Genomic DNA, 15,462 nt, shown 5'->3' with positions numbered 1-15,462 from the left:
AACATCTGTTCTTGTAGAATATAGGTCGAACAGGATTTCCGCAAGAAACACATTCTCACAATTCCCAAACATAAAACCACCACCTACAACATGTCATTCATTGTTACAGGGATTACGGAATGGAACAAACTACCTGCACCATTGGCCAAACTTTTAAGAAAAACTAAAGAAATTACTATTGTAAGTGCACCTGAACTTACACATTATAAAATGCATACTTAACCCCCCCCCCCCCACACACACAACGCACTACTGCATTAACTTTACTTCACAATATACATACTAACTAATTCAATGTATTATTTTATCTTTGTATAATCTTTATATTATTTTAAATGTATTATCATGATCAGTGCCCGGATTTTGATGATCCAAAATCATCTGAAAAATGATCTATAAAATGACCTAAAATATCAATAAATTGACCTAAAAATGACTTAAGAATTCTCTCTTTATATCAGAGCCGAACAATTAGTATGGCATAGTTCTTATTTCTGTAACGTTACAACTGAAATTTCTAAGTATATGTGAATGTTACGTATAAAAATCTGTAATAATCATAACGTATTCAAAGTTATTGCAGTAGGTAATGTCGAGCAGCATGTTGCTTTGTTCCTACAATCACATGGTGATACAATTTATGTTTTCATTGTTACAGACATCAAGGCGGTACATGTCAGTTCCTGGTTAAAAATGAAGGAGTGAAACGTAATGCAATTACATTACTTTTTCTTTTGCAATTACACCAAAACAAGACCAGAAAAAGAAGTAAAATGCAAATGCATACTACATAAGGAAAGAAAGATGACAAGTCATAAAAATCCGGACACTGATCATGACCATTATGCTTTATCTTTTCATTTTATTTATTTATTGTATCTGTATCAAGGTTTCATTGTAACAACAGCCCATGAAGCCAAAACACGACTGCTCAAGTAAAGATCATTCTATTCTAATCTATTATACTCCTGTATACTAGTATAGTCTCTCGGCAGTAAATAATATTTAAATAAAATGTCCTCTCCTTTCTGTTTAGATATTGCTGCCCAATAGAATCCACCTTTTGCTCTGGAGGTCCGGAATGATATTTCGAAACCTTCACCGAATGACACAACCTGCAAATGAAGAGGATGTGAGTGAATTCTAATAGATTTTTTAAAAATAAATTAGTTCTAAATGTAAATTTATCTGTAATCAAAAGTGCAAAATCTTTTGGTCACAACTTTAACTTTAAACATTGATTTGATAAACATGAAATATATTTATGAGACATGAAGTACAGAAACATAACAAATATCAAATTCTGTCTTTTCATCCCTCCCGGTTTATATACTTTGACATTTTATGAGTCCACCGCATATTACGTCTGTTTTAAATGTAAATAGTGAGGTATTTTTAATTTCTTGGTGTGTTTTCATTTAATTTTATTTATTTACTTATAGTTTCAGATAGAGCACATAATGGCCATTTTATACTGAAGCAGTAACAGCAGAAAAAAGACAACAATAATAACAAGAAAATAATAGAGTACAATGTGGCACAGAAAGAAATTAAGATTACACATTCATTGTTAACAATTTTCTGAAATTGTGCTCTGGTAAAAATATGTCAACATTTGAAGGCAGGCTATTATATGAATGAGGAAGCCAGTAGAGAAGAGACCCCTGTAGAAGGGAGAGCCTTGTGGTGGGATTGTGAAAGAGCTCTACGTTGCGGGTTGGCCATGTGGGGTCTCGCAGATGAAAATTGTTGATCAGAAATTTGGATTTTATTTTACTGTTGATGATTTTATGCACAAATTTCAAGTCTGGCTATTCGCGACAAGTGTGTGGTACTTGTATATTCAAGACAGACATAATATCTGTTTTATGGGGTTGCCTCAGAGAAGGTATACGATTGCGAGCAATGGCGAGGAAAACGTTTAGAACAGAACCAATGCGAGAGAGGTTAGTTTTTGAAGCCATGGTCCAGATAGGAGAGAAGTATTCAAGAATAGGGGAGATGGGAGATAAGAGATTTGTGAAATATGTTGATGGATGATTGTTCTTGGATTTCAGTGAATCTGTACAGATAACCGAGAAGATGCATTGCTCTTTTAGTAGTATGCGTAATGTTCTCATTGAAGTTTAGTTTTTCGTCGATGATAACACCAAGGTCTTTTCGTGAGGAAACTTTTTGTTGGGATTGTTTTCAAGAGAATAAGCAGAATTGAGTTTGTTCCATTTTATGGAAAATGATGAGACAGAAGTATTCTTGGGCGTTCAATTCAAGTTTCCACTGTCGATACCACACAAGTAGTTCCATAAGAGTTTGCTGTAATATTAAAGAATCGTATTATGACGAGATTCCTCGAAGAGTTTGTAGTCATGGGCAAACAGAAGTATATTTATTTGGAGAGAAGACAGTCTGTCAGGGAGATCATCCATGTATAGAAAGAATCATCCATGTAGAGAAAAGTTGGCCTATGACGCTCCCAGGCGGACTCCAGACAAAACAGGAAAAAAGCTGGAAGATGTGCAAGGAAGGATAACATGCAGCTTTCATGTACGCACATAGTCTTGTAGTAAGGATAGAAATTTCCTATGAATGTTAAATCTGGTTTGTAATTTATGAATGAGGAAGTTATGATTAATTTTATCAAAGGTTTTTGAAATGTCCAAATATATAAAGTCTAGCTAGGAATTATTGGAAATTGATTGAGTAGCATGAGAAATTTGTACTGAAAGATAGGCCAAGCAAGAGCTGCCTGGAAGGAAACCATGCTAAGCAGTATTTATAAGGGCAGAGGTGAACTTTCGAAACCTGTCTTTGATTATTTTGTCGCATACAATAGAGATAGATAACAAATGAGAGATTAGTCTATAAGATTTTGTGGAATTTTTGTCTCCGTAAAATATTGGCACGCTTGAACAAGTCAGGAAACACACCTTTACAAAAACACTTATAAAGTAAGAGGCTTAGAGGGTGATTCAAGGAGTTTTGCGAAGGAAAATTGTCAGAATTCCATCTGGAGCTAATGGCCGGCACAACTGCAAAGAGGTGAGGAGAGATTTTACTTCTTCAGGAGATGCTTTCATCGGATAGAGTGTGTGTGAGCTGACAGACTTTACATGATGAAGAGGTTCAGAAACTGTCTCCGAGGAGAAATTTTCATAACAACACACTAAGAAATTGTTCTCTCTCATCTACTACAATGGTTGTAGAATTGTACACAATTTCCATCGGCACATGAGTTCTGCTTTTTTGAATTTACTACCGAAAATATGTTCTTTTTAAATAAATACGTATTTTGATTACCTCCGAATATCGCACAACATTTTATAAGTATGTTTGTTCATTGGGGTACTGTTTCCACAAGTTCCAAACCTTTCTTTTAAAATAAGAACAAGTTCACTGTCAAACCATATTGAGTTTCCCACAGAGCGCACATTTTTGGTGGGAAGAAAGTCGTTTATTTCAGCACGCAGAGCTTCCAAAAACATCTCCACGGCATGGATGAACTGTTCCTTTCCAGCAGAAACCAGGGGTAGCAACTAAGTAGTACTCGGCGGATGTCATTCCATGGTGTATTTCGCCACCGCCACAGGTGGCGAGGTCCGTTCCCGGGGGGTGTTTTTTTTTTCTTCTCAGCCAGGAGAAGGAGAACAGTGACATAGAGAGAGGCATGATGTGCGAATATCAAATTCTTTTGAGGTGTTATCTCTAGTTCACACAGTGTTGCCAGAACATAATAACGTGTTTTGTGCATGTTATGCTGCTTCAGCCCAATGCCATGTATGGAAGTGTCGATAAACCACCAGTCGTTTGAGCAATTTACACTTCCATTGTTTGGATTGTCCCAGTCAATGAAGAGAATAAAGTCGCTGCACAACACGAAGTTTCCACACTTCATAGCTACCAACACAGAATCCCTGCTAGCTTCGAGGATATTTAGGGGAGAGCTTTTGTCCGGCCGATAATAGAAGTCAAGAAATTTATATTTTTCTTTCAGAATATTAAGTTCCACTCAATGAATTTCACAAGCCTGACTCAGATCCTCGCGAACTTTACTTCTCCTTTTCGTGTTTACACAAATCATAACACAACCACCAAGTTGATTTAAGCAGTCACTTGTAAAGATATTAAAATAATTGGCGAACGGTAATTGAGTGTCAGTTACAGAATCATTTAGCCAGGTCTCAGAAATTAGTCATATTGAATTAACTCAATTAAGTTGATAGCACACACAGAATTCTTGATTTTAATGCTTTGTAAATTCTGACAGTAGAAAACAGTTTTGTTTTGTTTTGAGAGACTGTACGTTCGTTCCATGATAATTCCCTGAGCGTTGTAGGAAACACAGGAGAGCATGTGCTGAACCAAAAGCACAGAATTAAAAGCCTTTCCAAACTGCGGAAAGCGCTGCATTGTTTGACTTAAGGAGATGAGGAGGAGTTACGTCTAAGTAAGGGATATGCAATATAATTAAAAAACAAGCGGAAATCATGCAGCATACTAGACCTTTGAGCAAGTTTTATAGTTCTTTATAGTAAAAATATATTAGTGTAGCAGAGTAGGAAATTTTATGGCAAAAACTACATTCTTGGTGAAAGCATTGTCTATCTTATTTTTACTCGTAAAATCTCTTTGCAAAAGTGCTAACAGCTAATGCAATAAATAATTATCGACGATTTATGAAACTATTAACGTCTGATGTGGACATGCAGGTAGGGGTCAGGATAGAGCAAAGCATGTGGTACACTTGGTCCAGTGCAAGTGAAATCCACACAAGTATTCAAGTTAGTTTCAAGTATTCAAACTATGACAATTTTTAAGTGTCTTCTTTAAAGAAAGTATTTAACATTTAGTTGAAATCTGGGTTTACACAGATATGTATCGTCAATATTATTGTTGTTGTTGTACACGTGGTGTAATAGACTTGAGTGTTTTATTTTGAAAGCACATTTCTTTGGAGCTGCCAGTTCTCTTTCATTTGTAGTTAGTTGGAATTAACAATGGAATCTGCAGCACATTTTGTTAGCACTAACATATAGCACATTTTTTATTGTCCGTCATTGGTAAATATTCTAATCAAAACACAGTCGATGTCATTCCAAAAAGTTACAATATTAACTAGTTTCAATAGGTTCACGAAGCCCGTAATTTTTGTTCGATTCATGTGTTTGACCGCACCCAAAGTATCTGCAATATACGGTTCAGCAACCTTTTGCTCTTTCTCTTAGAGGAAAGGTGGAACTCATGTACCAATGTTATCTGGAGTGCTGGAGTAAATAACACAAATTTCCAAAGCACTGTGGTCGTGTAAGGAAGAGTTCGAGTTCTTTGACCGAGGCCGTGCGAGGCATAACTAGAATCAACATTTGTTGGCATAGGGGTCGTTGCAAAGGAGAGGTAGAAGGCGCAACACGTATTAAAATATTATCGCTGTAGAGCCACCATCCTCGACATCCATATTGCCGTATGAGTTTTATTCAAGTTTTAGCAATGTTAGATGAAAGCTATTTTACCCTCACATTGCATTTAATTGGTCCGAAATTGCTGGCGATTTATGCTGGACCTGGAAAAATCAATTTCATATGAAATACACCATTATGGGATGAGACATTAACTACAATGGCAGTTAAATATGTCGCAAACCTCAATTTGGTGACTTAAAAGAATGATTTCAAGTCAGAGGTGCTTGTCCCCGTCAATGTCGTGCCCCTTCAAATTGTATCATACCATGATAAAATTGTGTGGTAAAAATAATTGAGCTGACAAGAATTTATAACGTAGACTTCATTTTTTAAATATTCTAGTTTGAACTGGTTATAAGAAGTTCGAGGTAGTACATGAATTCAAATACCTGGGAAATCAAATAAATGAAATAAATAACATAGGAAGATGTGTAGAAGGAAGGATCAGAGCAGGAAATAGAGCATATTATGCAAATAGAAATCTGCTGAAAAGTAAGATAATAACAAGAACAACAAAAATGAAAATATACAATACATTAATCAGGCCAGTAGTAACATATGGAGCCGAAACTTGGACGTTGACCAAAGATACAGAAAGAAGGCTAATGGTATTTGAAAGAGCAATATTAAGAAAAATATTTGGACCAACTAGAGAAGAAACAGGATGGAGAATAAAATACAACCACGAACTAGAGGATCTAATAAAACATAAAAATATAGTTCGCTTCATTAAAGCCAGGAGAATCAGCTGGATAGGACATGTATATCGCCTACCAAAAGATGCCATGCCGAGAAGAATAATAGAGAGTAAGCTATATTCAACTAAAAGGAAAGGAAGACCTAGAAGCAGATGGAAGGAAGAAGTATGCACGGACCTAAACAAGATAGGAGTAACAAGATGGAAACAGAAATGCCAGGACAGACAGAAATGGAGGGACATAGTGGAGGAGGCCATGGCCCGACAGGAGCTGTAGCGCCGGATGGTAAGGTAAGGTAAGTTTGAACTGGTTCCACAACTTACCTTGAATCAGAATTATTATAATTATTTTCATCCCCTTTCACAACAACAACAAAATCTCGAATAACGAGGTCTTCTCGGACCATCAGCCAGATGATATCACATAGGCTTCTGAGCTTTCGAGAGCTAAGGCCACTCTCCTCTTCATTGAATCAAGTCAATTGGTTGATTGATTGAACCACGGACACCTATACGGAAATCAGCTGGCTAATGGCACGGGAAAACCTCTTTATCATTCGTTGGCAGGAAAGCTTCATGAATTATTTCTCTACTAAATAGTTCATTCTTACTTTTCTGAGACGTGCATACATTTGTGTTGCAGTCTGTTGGAGGAATGAAAAGGAAAATCTGTAGTAAATTTGAGTACTCATGTCTACTAGTATAGTCTCCCGACCTTAAATAGGATATCAATAAAATATGCTCTACTTTCTGTTTAGATATCTCTGGTTAATGGAATTCGCTATTTGCTTTGGAACACCATCATGCTATTTCGAGAGGCTCACCAAATGCCACAAGGCTCCCTGCATCAAGATGTACATGCAGAGCTGGTGAGTGGATTCTAAGGAATATTATTTTTTAAATTTTTTCTTAGCTATAATGAAATGTGTAAAATATTTTGGCCACAACTTTAATAAACATGTGCAAGGTCTTTGAGTGTAAAAAGAGAAATGTTTAGTTGGTTTGCCACCAGATGGCTTTGATTAGGAGAAAGAGGCATGGCTAGGAAATACCGGAAGCCAAAGGTAGGTGAAGCTCACGTAGGAACTTCACTTTCCACTGATTAGCTGAGGTCGACGCACATTGAGTTATTTTGAGTTCCATCCTTGGAATGGAACAAATACCAGGGAATAGACGTTTTTGTAGTGGTTTTGTATTTTAAGTTGTTTTATGTAGAGTATGTAGTTAGGTTATTTTAGTTAAAGCACAGCACACTTTGTTCTTTTCTAAGAGATGTCCTTTGGGGAAAATGAGTATAAAATTCGTAAAACATTAAAATATTGACCAAGAAAAAATTTTATAGTATTAAAAAAATATAAACTAAAAACGTAACTTTTCCACCCTTTAGCAGTGTCTCCTTCAGACGAAACATCACAATAAATTTATTTAAGATACAAATCATCATCTTATATATACCTCCATACAGGGTCCATACACACAACAACATGAAGACACCAGCCCTTATCTTAGAACATTTACTGTCAGGAATTCCTGAGTATGGAATTTCCTGACAGGTAATTGTGCTTGTATATACAGGGTGGCTCAAAAAGTCACTTAACGCCCCCAGTACAAGGCCATTGCAGCGCGCAATAGGGAAATGGTGATGACCAATCGTTGCCTGGCCAAGGGGGAACCACATTGACATCACCCACATGGTCGGTGGCCATCTTGATGTCCGCCATCTTGAATTCAAATTCAGAATTTTGAATGGGAAGAGGGTGATATGAAATATCAAATCAGGCTACAATTTTACGAGAAATGCAATGGTGAAGGTTTTTTCGACGTATCTTTAACCAGTAAAACGTTATGACTGAATTCTTGTACCAATTTGCTCCTTTTCGAGGTGTTAGAAAAATGCCTTCAAATTTGTTTAGCGCATTGGTAACACATCGAGATCAAAGTGATGTCTAGGGAGAGAAGCTCGCATGCCATTGCACAAGATTTTAATCGGATACATCCATGAAGAGCTGTGCATTATGAATGGTTGTCGCGAACAATTACAGTGTGACACTTCCATTAAATGAAAAGTCCTTCACAGTGACAAGGCTAATGTTTATATTCATAAGGAAGTTCATAAACAGAATATTCGATGCTTTTTATCTGACAACCCATTTTCGACAGATCAAAGCTGAATGGTTAGTGCTGGTAAGTTAATGGTGTGGCGTGTTGTGTGGAACACGATTGGTTAGTCAACTTTCCATCAACGGAACCTTAAATGCTTAGGGCTACTTGGATTTGTTAACTAAACATGTTTTTTCATCCTTGCATATGGAAGAAGGTACTTTTTACAGAGTTTTTTTTCAATAGGGAGAAATACTAGAACACTATGGGAATGTTGTGAAGCAATTTCTGTCCAAAGTTAGTTATCAGATGACAAGGGTCGAATATTCTGTTTATGAACTTCCTCATGAACATAAACATTAGCCTTGTCACTGTGAAGGTTTTTAATTCAATGGAAGCGTCACACTGTAAATTGTTCGCGACAACCATTCATAATGTGCAGCTCTTCGTGGATGTATCCAATTAAAATTTTGTGCAATGGCATGTAAAATTCTCTCCCTACACATCACTTTTATCTCGAAAATAAATTTTAAGGCTTTTTTCTAACACTTCGAAAAGGAGCAAATTGGTACAAGAATTGAGTCATAACTTTTTACTGGTTAAAGATACATCGAAAAATCCTTCACCATTAAAATTCTAGCCTGATTTGATATATCATATCAGCCCCTTCCCATTCAAAATTTTGAAGTTGAATTCAAGATGGCGGACATCATTTGTGGCGTCAATGTGGTTCCCCCTTGGCCTGATAACGATTGGCCATCACCATTTTCATGTTGCACGCTGCAGTGGCCTTGTACCAAGGGTGTTAAGTGACTTTTTGAGCCAGCCTGTAGTATTTTTCTCCCTCTTTAACCTTACGTTATCCTTATGCTTTAACCTGTCTTTCAGTCTCTTTTTGTTTCCCCTATGTACACACTATGAAATTTATTGCACTGAACTTCATATATAATCCCCTCCTCTTCCTCCTCTCTGTTTTCTTCCTCCTTCTTCTTCTTCGCTATCCTTTGCGTACTGTGGCCTCCCTTTCTGTATGATTTTATGCCTGCTTTTCTAAGTTCTTTGCTTATCATCTCTGTGGGTTTCCCCATAATCCTTATACCCATCTACCTCAGTTTTCTTTCTCTTCTCCCTCTCCTGTTTATTTATTTTCTTTCTTCATTCTTCTTCTGTTTACATCAAGTCTATCTTCCTTTTCATACCCATTTTTTTCTAGCTGCTCCTGTAGGTTATTTATTTTGCTATTGTGAAGTTTTGTCTAAAGAAGACCTTGTTAGAGGATGGGAACGTTACGTTTTTAGTGTATACATTTTATATACTATAAAATTTTGCCTTGATCAGTATTTTTATGTTTTAATAAAATTAGGTGTTGAATTGAAATTACTATAATCTCTCTCTTTCCACACCTTGAAACCCAAATCAGGCCCTTTTTCGGCATGTTTCTAATCACAAAAACCGATTTTTAGAAAACCATTAGGTTCTTTTTATCCATTTTTCACAATTTTGTCTGCATTCGAGCATTTTCCTAGCTCTGATGTGAGTTTGGCTAACACATTTGATTTTCACGTTCGGGACTTTTCCTGTCGGCTCAGGCGTCACTCATCACGCATGAGAAAACTTGGTGAGTTCTGATTGGCTGGAAATTCGGTCACGTGTAACGCATGACTGGCAACGTTTCTAGTTCTGATTGGGAGGAAAGTACGTCATGGGGAGTGGCCTACGATCTTTGCTGTGTATATATAGGGGCCCGTCACAGTTATTTTCTTACCTCCGCAGGATCGCCGAGGGAACGAACTCGTGGGTGGTCAAATCTGAACGGGTCCACCTAGACATCGGACATTCGATAGAAATGACTTGACGGATGAACCCAAGTAGGATCATAGTGGTAAAATATTTGCAAATGGAACACACACACACACACACACACACACACACACATATGTGTCGATGAGATATTCTTTCTCGATGTCGATGGCTATCGAAGAGATATGTAGAGTCTTCCTCAGTGTCGATGAGATATGTACTCATCCTCGATGTTGATGAGGCATGTAGAGTCTTCCTCGGTGTCGATGACCAATGTGGAGTCTTCCTCGGTGTCGATGGTTGTCGATGTGGAATGTAGAGTGATCCTCGTTGTCGATGAGACATGTAGAATATTCCTCGTTGTCAATGGGTCAAGTAGAGTCTTCCTCGTTGTCGATGAGATATGCAGAGTTTTCCTGGGTTTCGATGGGTATCGATTAGGTATGTAGAGTCTTCCTCGGTGTCAGTGAGATAAGTAGAGTCTTCTTCGGTGTTGACGAGACATGTAGAATCTTTCTCGGTCTCGATGACCCATGTGGAGTCTTCCTCGGTGTCGATGTGGAATGTAGAGTCATCCTCATTGTCGATGAGATATGTAGAATATTTCTTGTTGTCGATGGGTCAAGTAGAGTCTTCCTCAGTGTCGATGAGATATGCAGAGTTTTCCTGGGTTTCGATGGGTATCGATTATGTATGTAGAGTCTTTCTCGGTGTCGATGAGATAAGTAGAGTCTTCTTTGGTGTTGACGAGATATGTAGAGTCTTCCTTCGGTGTGATGAGATATGTAGAGTCTTCCTCGCACACCCCCATCCCCCACAGATATCTAGGGTCAGCTGTAGGAGGCAGAGCAAGGTAGTGTGTGTCTGATCTCGCCTGTTGTCTATAGAAAAATAGGATTCCCACTATTCCCAAGAGTGTATTGGGTTACAGAAAGCAGCATATTCTCCAACCGATGAAAATGTCAGTAGTGGAGGGGGTTTCAACCAATATGGACTTGATCAAAAATATTCACGGCCTACTCGTGGTGCATCTGAATGGGATGTGGCATGAGACAGACAAGGACAACGGGAAGACATTATATGTATTCGACAACAATGCCACTCATTACAGACTGCCTGTGGGGAGCAAGATTCAGGTTGCAGTCAACCCATCCGATGTGACGATGGCGATGGTGCATGTAGGTAAGGATCTATATTGATTCAAGCATGCTGCTATGGAACAGAATGTAATCTACTACATCGAGGTGAGGGAATGTCTCTATGCCTCTTCATCGAGCTTCGAATAGTCTACCCTCTATATCATCTCGGTTAAGAGAGAATAAAGAATGATATATTTGGAATTACCCGACGCAAGAAAGACAACAGCGATGAATTATTAATGTTGGATATTCGAGTCAAGAAGTTAGGGAGTGATCTGCAGGCTCTGCAGACGACCCTTATTTCGAGTATCCAGTCGGAAATTGCCAGCCTCCAATTACAATTCCTGGACCCAATTACCAAAATTGATTCTGAACTCAAATCGCTGTTGCAAAAATACATCGATCTTGCCTCCATCGACAATCTCCAAACCCTGACTGAGTTTGGTTTGATTTGATTTGGTTTGATTTGGTGTTTTAAGTCCACTTTATGCGCAGTAAGGCTAATCGGGACTGGACCTACAGTTTAAAGTGGAATCCGAACCACTTGTGCCTCCACCGGGTATCGAACCCGGGACCCCTTGATTACAAGGCAATGACGCTACCACTGCGCCATGGGGGAGGCCCCCCTGACTGAGTGTTTAGGCAAGTTTGAAAAAGAACTTCAGAGGCTGCGACAGACTCAGACCTCCGACGTGGAAGTACCCAATCAGCAATTGGAGAACCAAATAAGTATCATCTAGAATGAATTGAATGTCATCGCCCACATTGTTGTCAACATCAGCTCCAACTCGAGACATCTGAGGATCTTCGGAAATTACAAGGTACCATTGCCCACATCGAGGATGTCTTGTCCGTCATCAGGAATGACCTGACTAATGTACAAGAAGTCCTAGAATCCAAGTTGCTGGACATTAGGAATACTCTGGCCAGCGTCCAACAACAGATTATTAAATTAGAGAATCTGAGTACCATTACCGACCACTGCCATTTCCATCACGTGATCGACGACATACAGACTAATTTGGAAACCCTGCAACAATCCACACCCACCCAAGGTAACATCTCCCAGCTGCAGGAGGCTATTCGTAATGTGGCAGATGCCTATGCATTGGATACTGTGAAGAAGGCAGTCGCCTCATTGCAGGACATCGTGACCACCCTACCTACCTCCCAGGAGGTGAAGGGTGTAAGGAGAACCTTGAATGGAATAATCAAATCCAAGGATGTCAAAAATATTCAGGCCGAAGTCGCGGATCTTCAAGACACCGTCGCTACTCTGCATATCAATCACAATATTAGCAATCTTCTTGTCATATTCGCCGAAATTAGGACCCAGGTCCACAATCTTAAAGCCCAGAGCTCCAAGATGACCCTCGTGTAGAGTCTGCAGCAGATCATCGCGATTGTGAAAATACAAATTCGCCACATCGATGAGAGTCAGTATCGGCCTTGGCCCACCTTCAGCAGCCACCTTCGCGACCTGAAAGAGCAATTGAGGCAACTGTATGTCGAAAGAGGGATCAAGCCTGGCTATGTTGAGGTTGTCCAGACAATTGGTGAGTACCTGGGATCTGTACAGAGTAGATTGGAGAATGTGGAGAGTGAGGTGGGCACAAATATGACAGCATGAAAAACCTGAAATCGACGGTCATAATTGATTGTACAGCATCCCAGGTCTAAAGTATACTTCACCATTCAATCTGGGGGGTAAATTGTGCATGCTAACTCCACCCTATGCTACCATCAATTTTTCATCAAGGGAAAACTTACACTGATCAAGATTAAGTACTGGTACTGGCCTCATGAGTTGCACTACCCGACCATGTCGGTGACGGACTTCGAAGACGAACCTAAAATATCGAACACAGAATTGACGAATTTCACCCATCCTGATACCATCGAGACAGCCTACGCCAAGAATATTGACTCCCAAATTATTAACACAGAAGTAGGTGCCAAGTTGTGCATTGAAAATTCAGTTGCCTCGGCAGCTGACAATCCCATTCAGGCCATAATCCTTTTTTTTTTTAAATCATGAATAGGCAAACTATGGTGGACAAGCCCCACAAACCGGCGTGCCGAAATTACCCACGACTACCGGTGTTCACCAAAGGCATCGATGATTTGTGGCAGGCCGACCTGGTTGAAATGAGGAGCGGCAATTTAAAGAATTTACATAAAATCAACCGGGGCTACAAGTACATTCTGACAGTCATCAATACCTTCTACAAATATGAATGGGCCCTACCCTTCAAAAACCAAGACCAGCTAATGAGTCACCGAAGCTTTCAAGATCATCTTCGAGGAATGTCGATTGCCAAATTATATGCAGACCGACAAGGTCAAGGAATTCTACAACTCTGTGTTAGGCAATTCATTTGTAAGCACAAAATCGAGTATTATTCAACGTACAGCGACCTGAAGTTCAACGTTCTGGAAATTCAATCAGACCTTGAAAATGCGCATGTGGAAGAAATTCACCCTCAATAGTAGTTACAAGTGGGTTGACATGCTACCCCCATTGGTACATTACAATAACACCGTCCAAAGGATGATAGGCATGAGGCGTGCTGATGTAACACAATCTGACGAGACATGATTGATCTGCACTCTCCCAAGTATAGAATCACTTCCAAGAAGCCTAAGTACAGTGTGGGGATCGTGTGAGAGGTTCGCCAAAAAATTAGAGCACCGAATTATTCACCATTGATAGTGCCTGGTAGCCGGCACACCTATACAATAAAGGATTTTATGTAAAGGAGCTCAACAAGACTCGATACCCCGACACATACCTTATCGAGAAGGTGCTGCGCAGAAAGAAAAATAGGCGCTGGTCAAATGGCTGGGAATTGAGGGGAAAAAATTGGATCGACGCCGACGATGTGATCCTATGACAGAGTGGAATGTGGTGCAGTACCTATCCGACCTAGTGCATCTAATTAGAAAAATTTTGAGTAACTACCCGATAACATTCGATGTCTCATTCTGGACCCTTCGGGCTGCGGTAAGATTACCCTGCTTGTGGACAATTTTCTGCGCTCATGCAATTCGCTGGACTGGAAGAATAGACACCTGTATGTGTCTTCTCCAAAAGTCTAGAGCAGCCAAAGTACCAGCAACTGATGAGTCTGTATGAGGGACTGGGCATAGCCATTTTGCATTTCAAATAATACCTCTTACTCATTGTCTCGAGAATTCTGTTGTGGTTTTCGATGATGTGATCCTAGATAATCAAAATGAGATACGTAATTTCTTCAGCCAGGATCGACATAGGAGGATGGACTGCTTCTACCTAGGCCAACAATCCTTCTCCAAGATTCCCAAGCAGCTCCTTCGCGATAATGCTAACCTTGTGTATCTCTTTCGTCAGGATCACACCAACATCAGATATGTATATGATGACTGTGTGGGTGGCGACTTCAACTTCAATCAATTTTCAAATGTCTGCACTTCATGCTGGAATCGAGGCAAGTCTGGATTCATAACAATCAACATGATACATAAAGTAAAAAATGGAAAATACAAATATAAAATCAACCATTTTCGGAATATTGATTGATCGATCTAATGATTTATTGATTAATTGATTGATTGACAATATCTTAATGTTGCAACAATGCAGAAAATCGTCATGTTGATGATAAAAATAGACATCGCAAGGTAATGAGCACATAAAATAGAGGACAATCTGAAATTGCGCGACTACCTGGCAAGAAGATTCAAGGGTTGGAAATCCGAGAATCGAGGTCTCTATTAGGAGAAATAACGCCAGAACCAACCAATCATCGACGCCATCAGCGGACTCGGCAAGGAGATCAACGATATCACAGAGCATAATAAAGATTCGATCAATGATCTTGTGCCACTTGCTGCTCGGAATTATGCGAATTTTCTCCGCACTAGCATACACACACCACTGGAATTCCAAGACCCACCAAGAAGCTATGCCATCGGGAGCACCCCCTCTTCTTTGGAGAAAATCGAGTTAGGTCTCTTGGCAAAGGTTAGTTGAGCACCTAGAAATTTGACAAGGATGAAGTCTTTGGATTACACCCGGTCATGGGACCTAACGAAGACGTGGTCTGGAAGATTTGGAAATCGAGAGTTTCCTTTTACAGTGATGACGTGCAAATCAACCTGGGTGAGAAGAATAGTTGGGCTAGGCACCGTAGGATTGTGGGAACTCATCACCAAAAGTATCCCAAAGACTACACAGACTTATACTACCATTATTACATGAAAATATTGACATGGTCGGATACCCTGTAAC

At 39.4% G+C, this 15,462-nt stretch overlaps 1 protein-coding gene across 2 annotated transcripts in view; it reads left to right on the top strand.

Moving 5' to 3' along the window:
• LOC146005324 (uncharacterized) overlaps nt 1-15,462 on the top strand; it is a 206,400-nt gene that overhangs the window by 164,178 nt on the left and 26,760 nt on the right. Inside the window, exons 15-16 of one of the 2 annotated variants that reach the window (XM_083144487.1) lie at nt 1,037-1,132; nt 6,912-7,022. In XM_083144487.1, the coding sequence (XP_083000613.1) occupies nt 1,037-1,132; nt 6,912-7,022 (207 nt within the window). The remainder of the gene's footprint in view (nt 1-1,036; nt 1,133-6,911; nt 7,023-15,462) is intronic. The other variant, XM_083144488.1, reaches the window with a different exon arrangement.

The sequence above is a fragment of the Lepisma saccharinum genome, chromosome 23 (assembly GCF_977018435.1).
Source record: "Lepisma saccharinum chromosome 23, izLepSacc3.1, whole genome shotgun sequence".
In the NCBI taxonomy this organism is placed as follows: domain Eukaryota; kingdom Metazoa; phylum Arthropoda; class Insecta; order Zygentoma; family Lepismatidae; genus Lepisma; species Lepisma saccharinum.
Note: the sequence above shows the minus strand (reverse complement) of the source record. Positions and strands in the feature narration are given on the sequence as shown.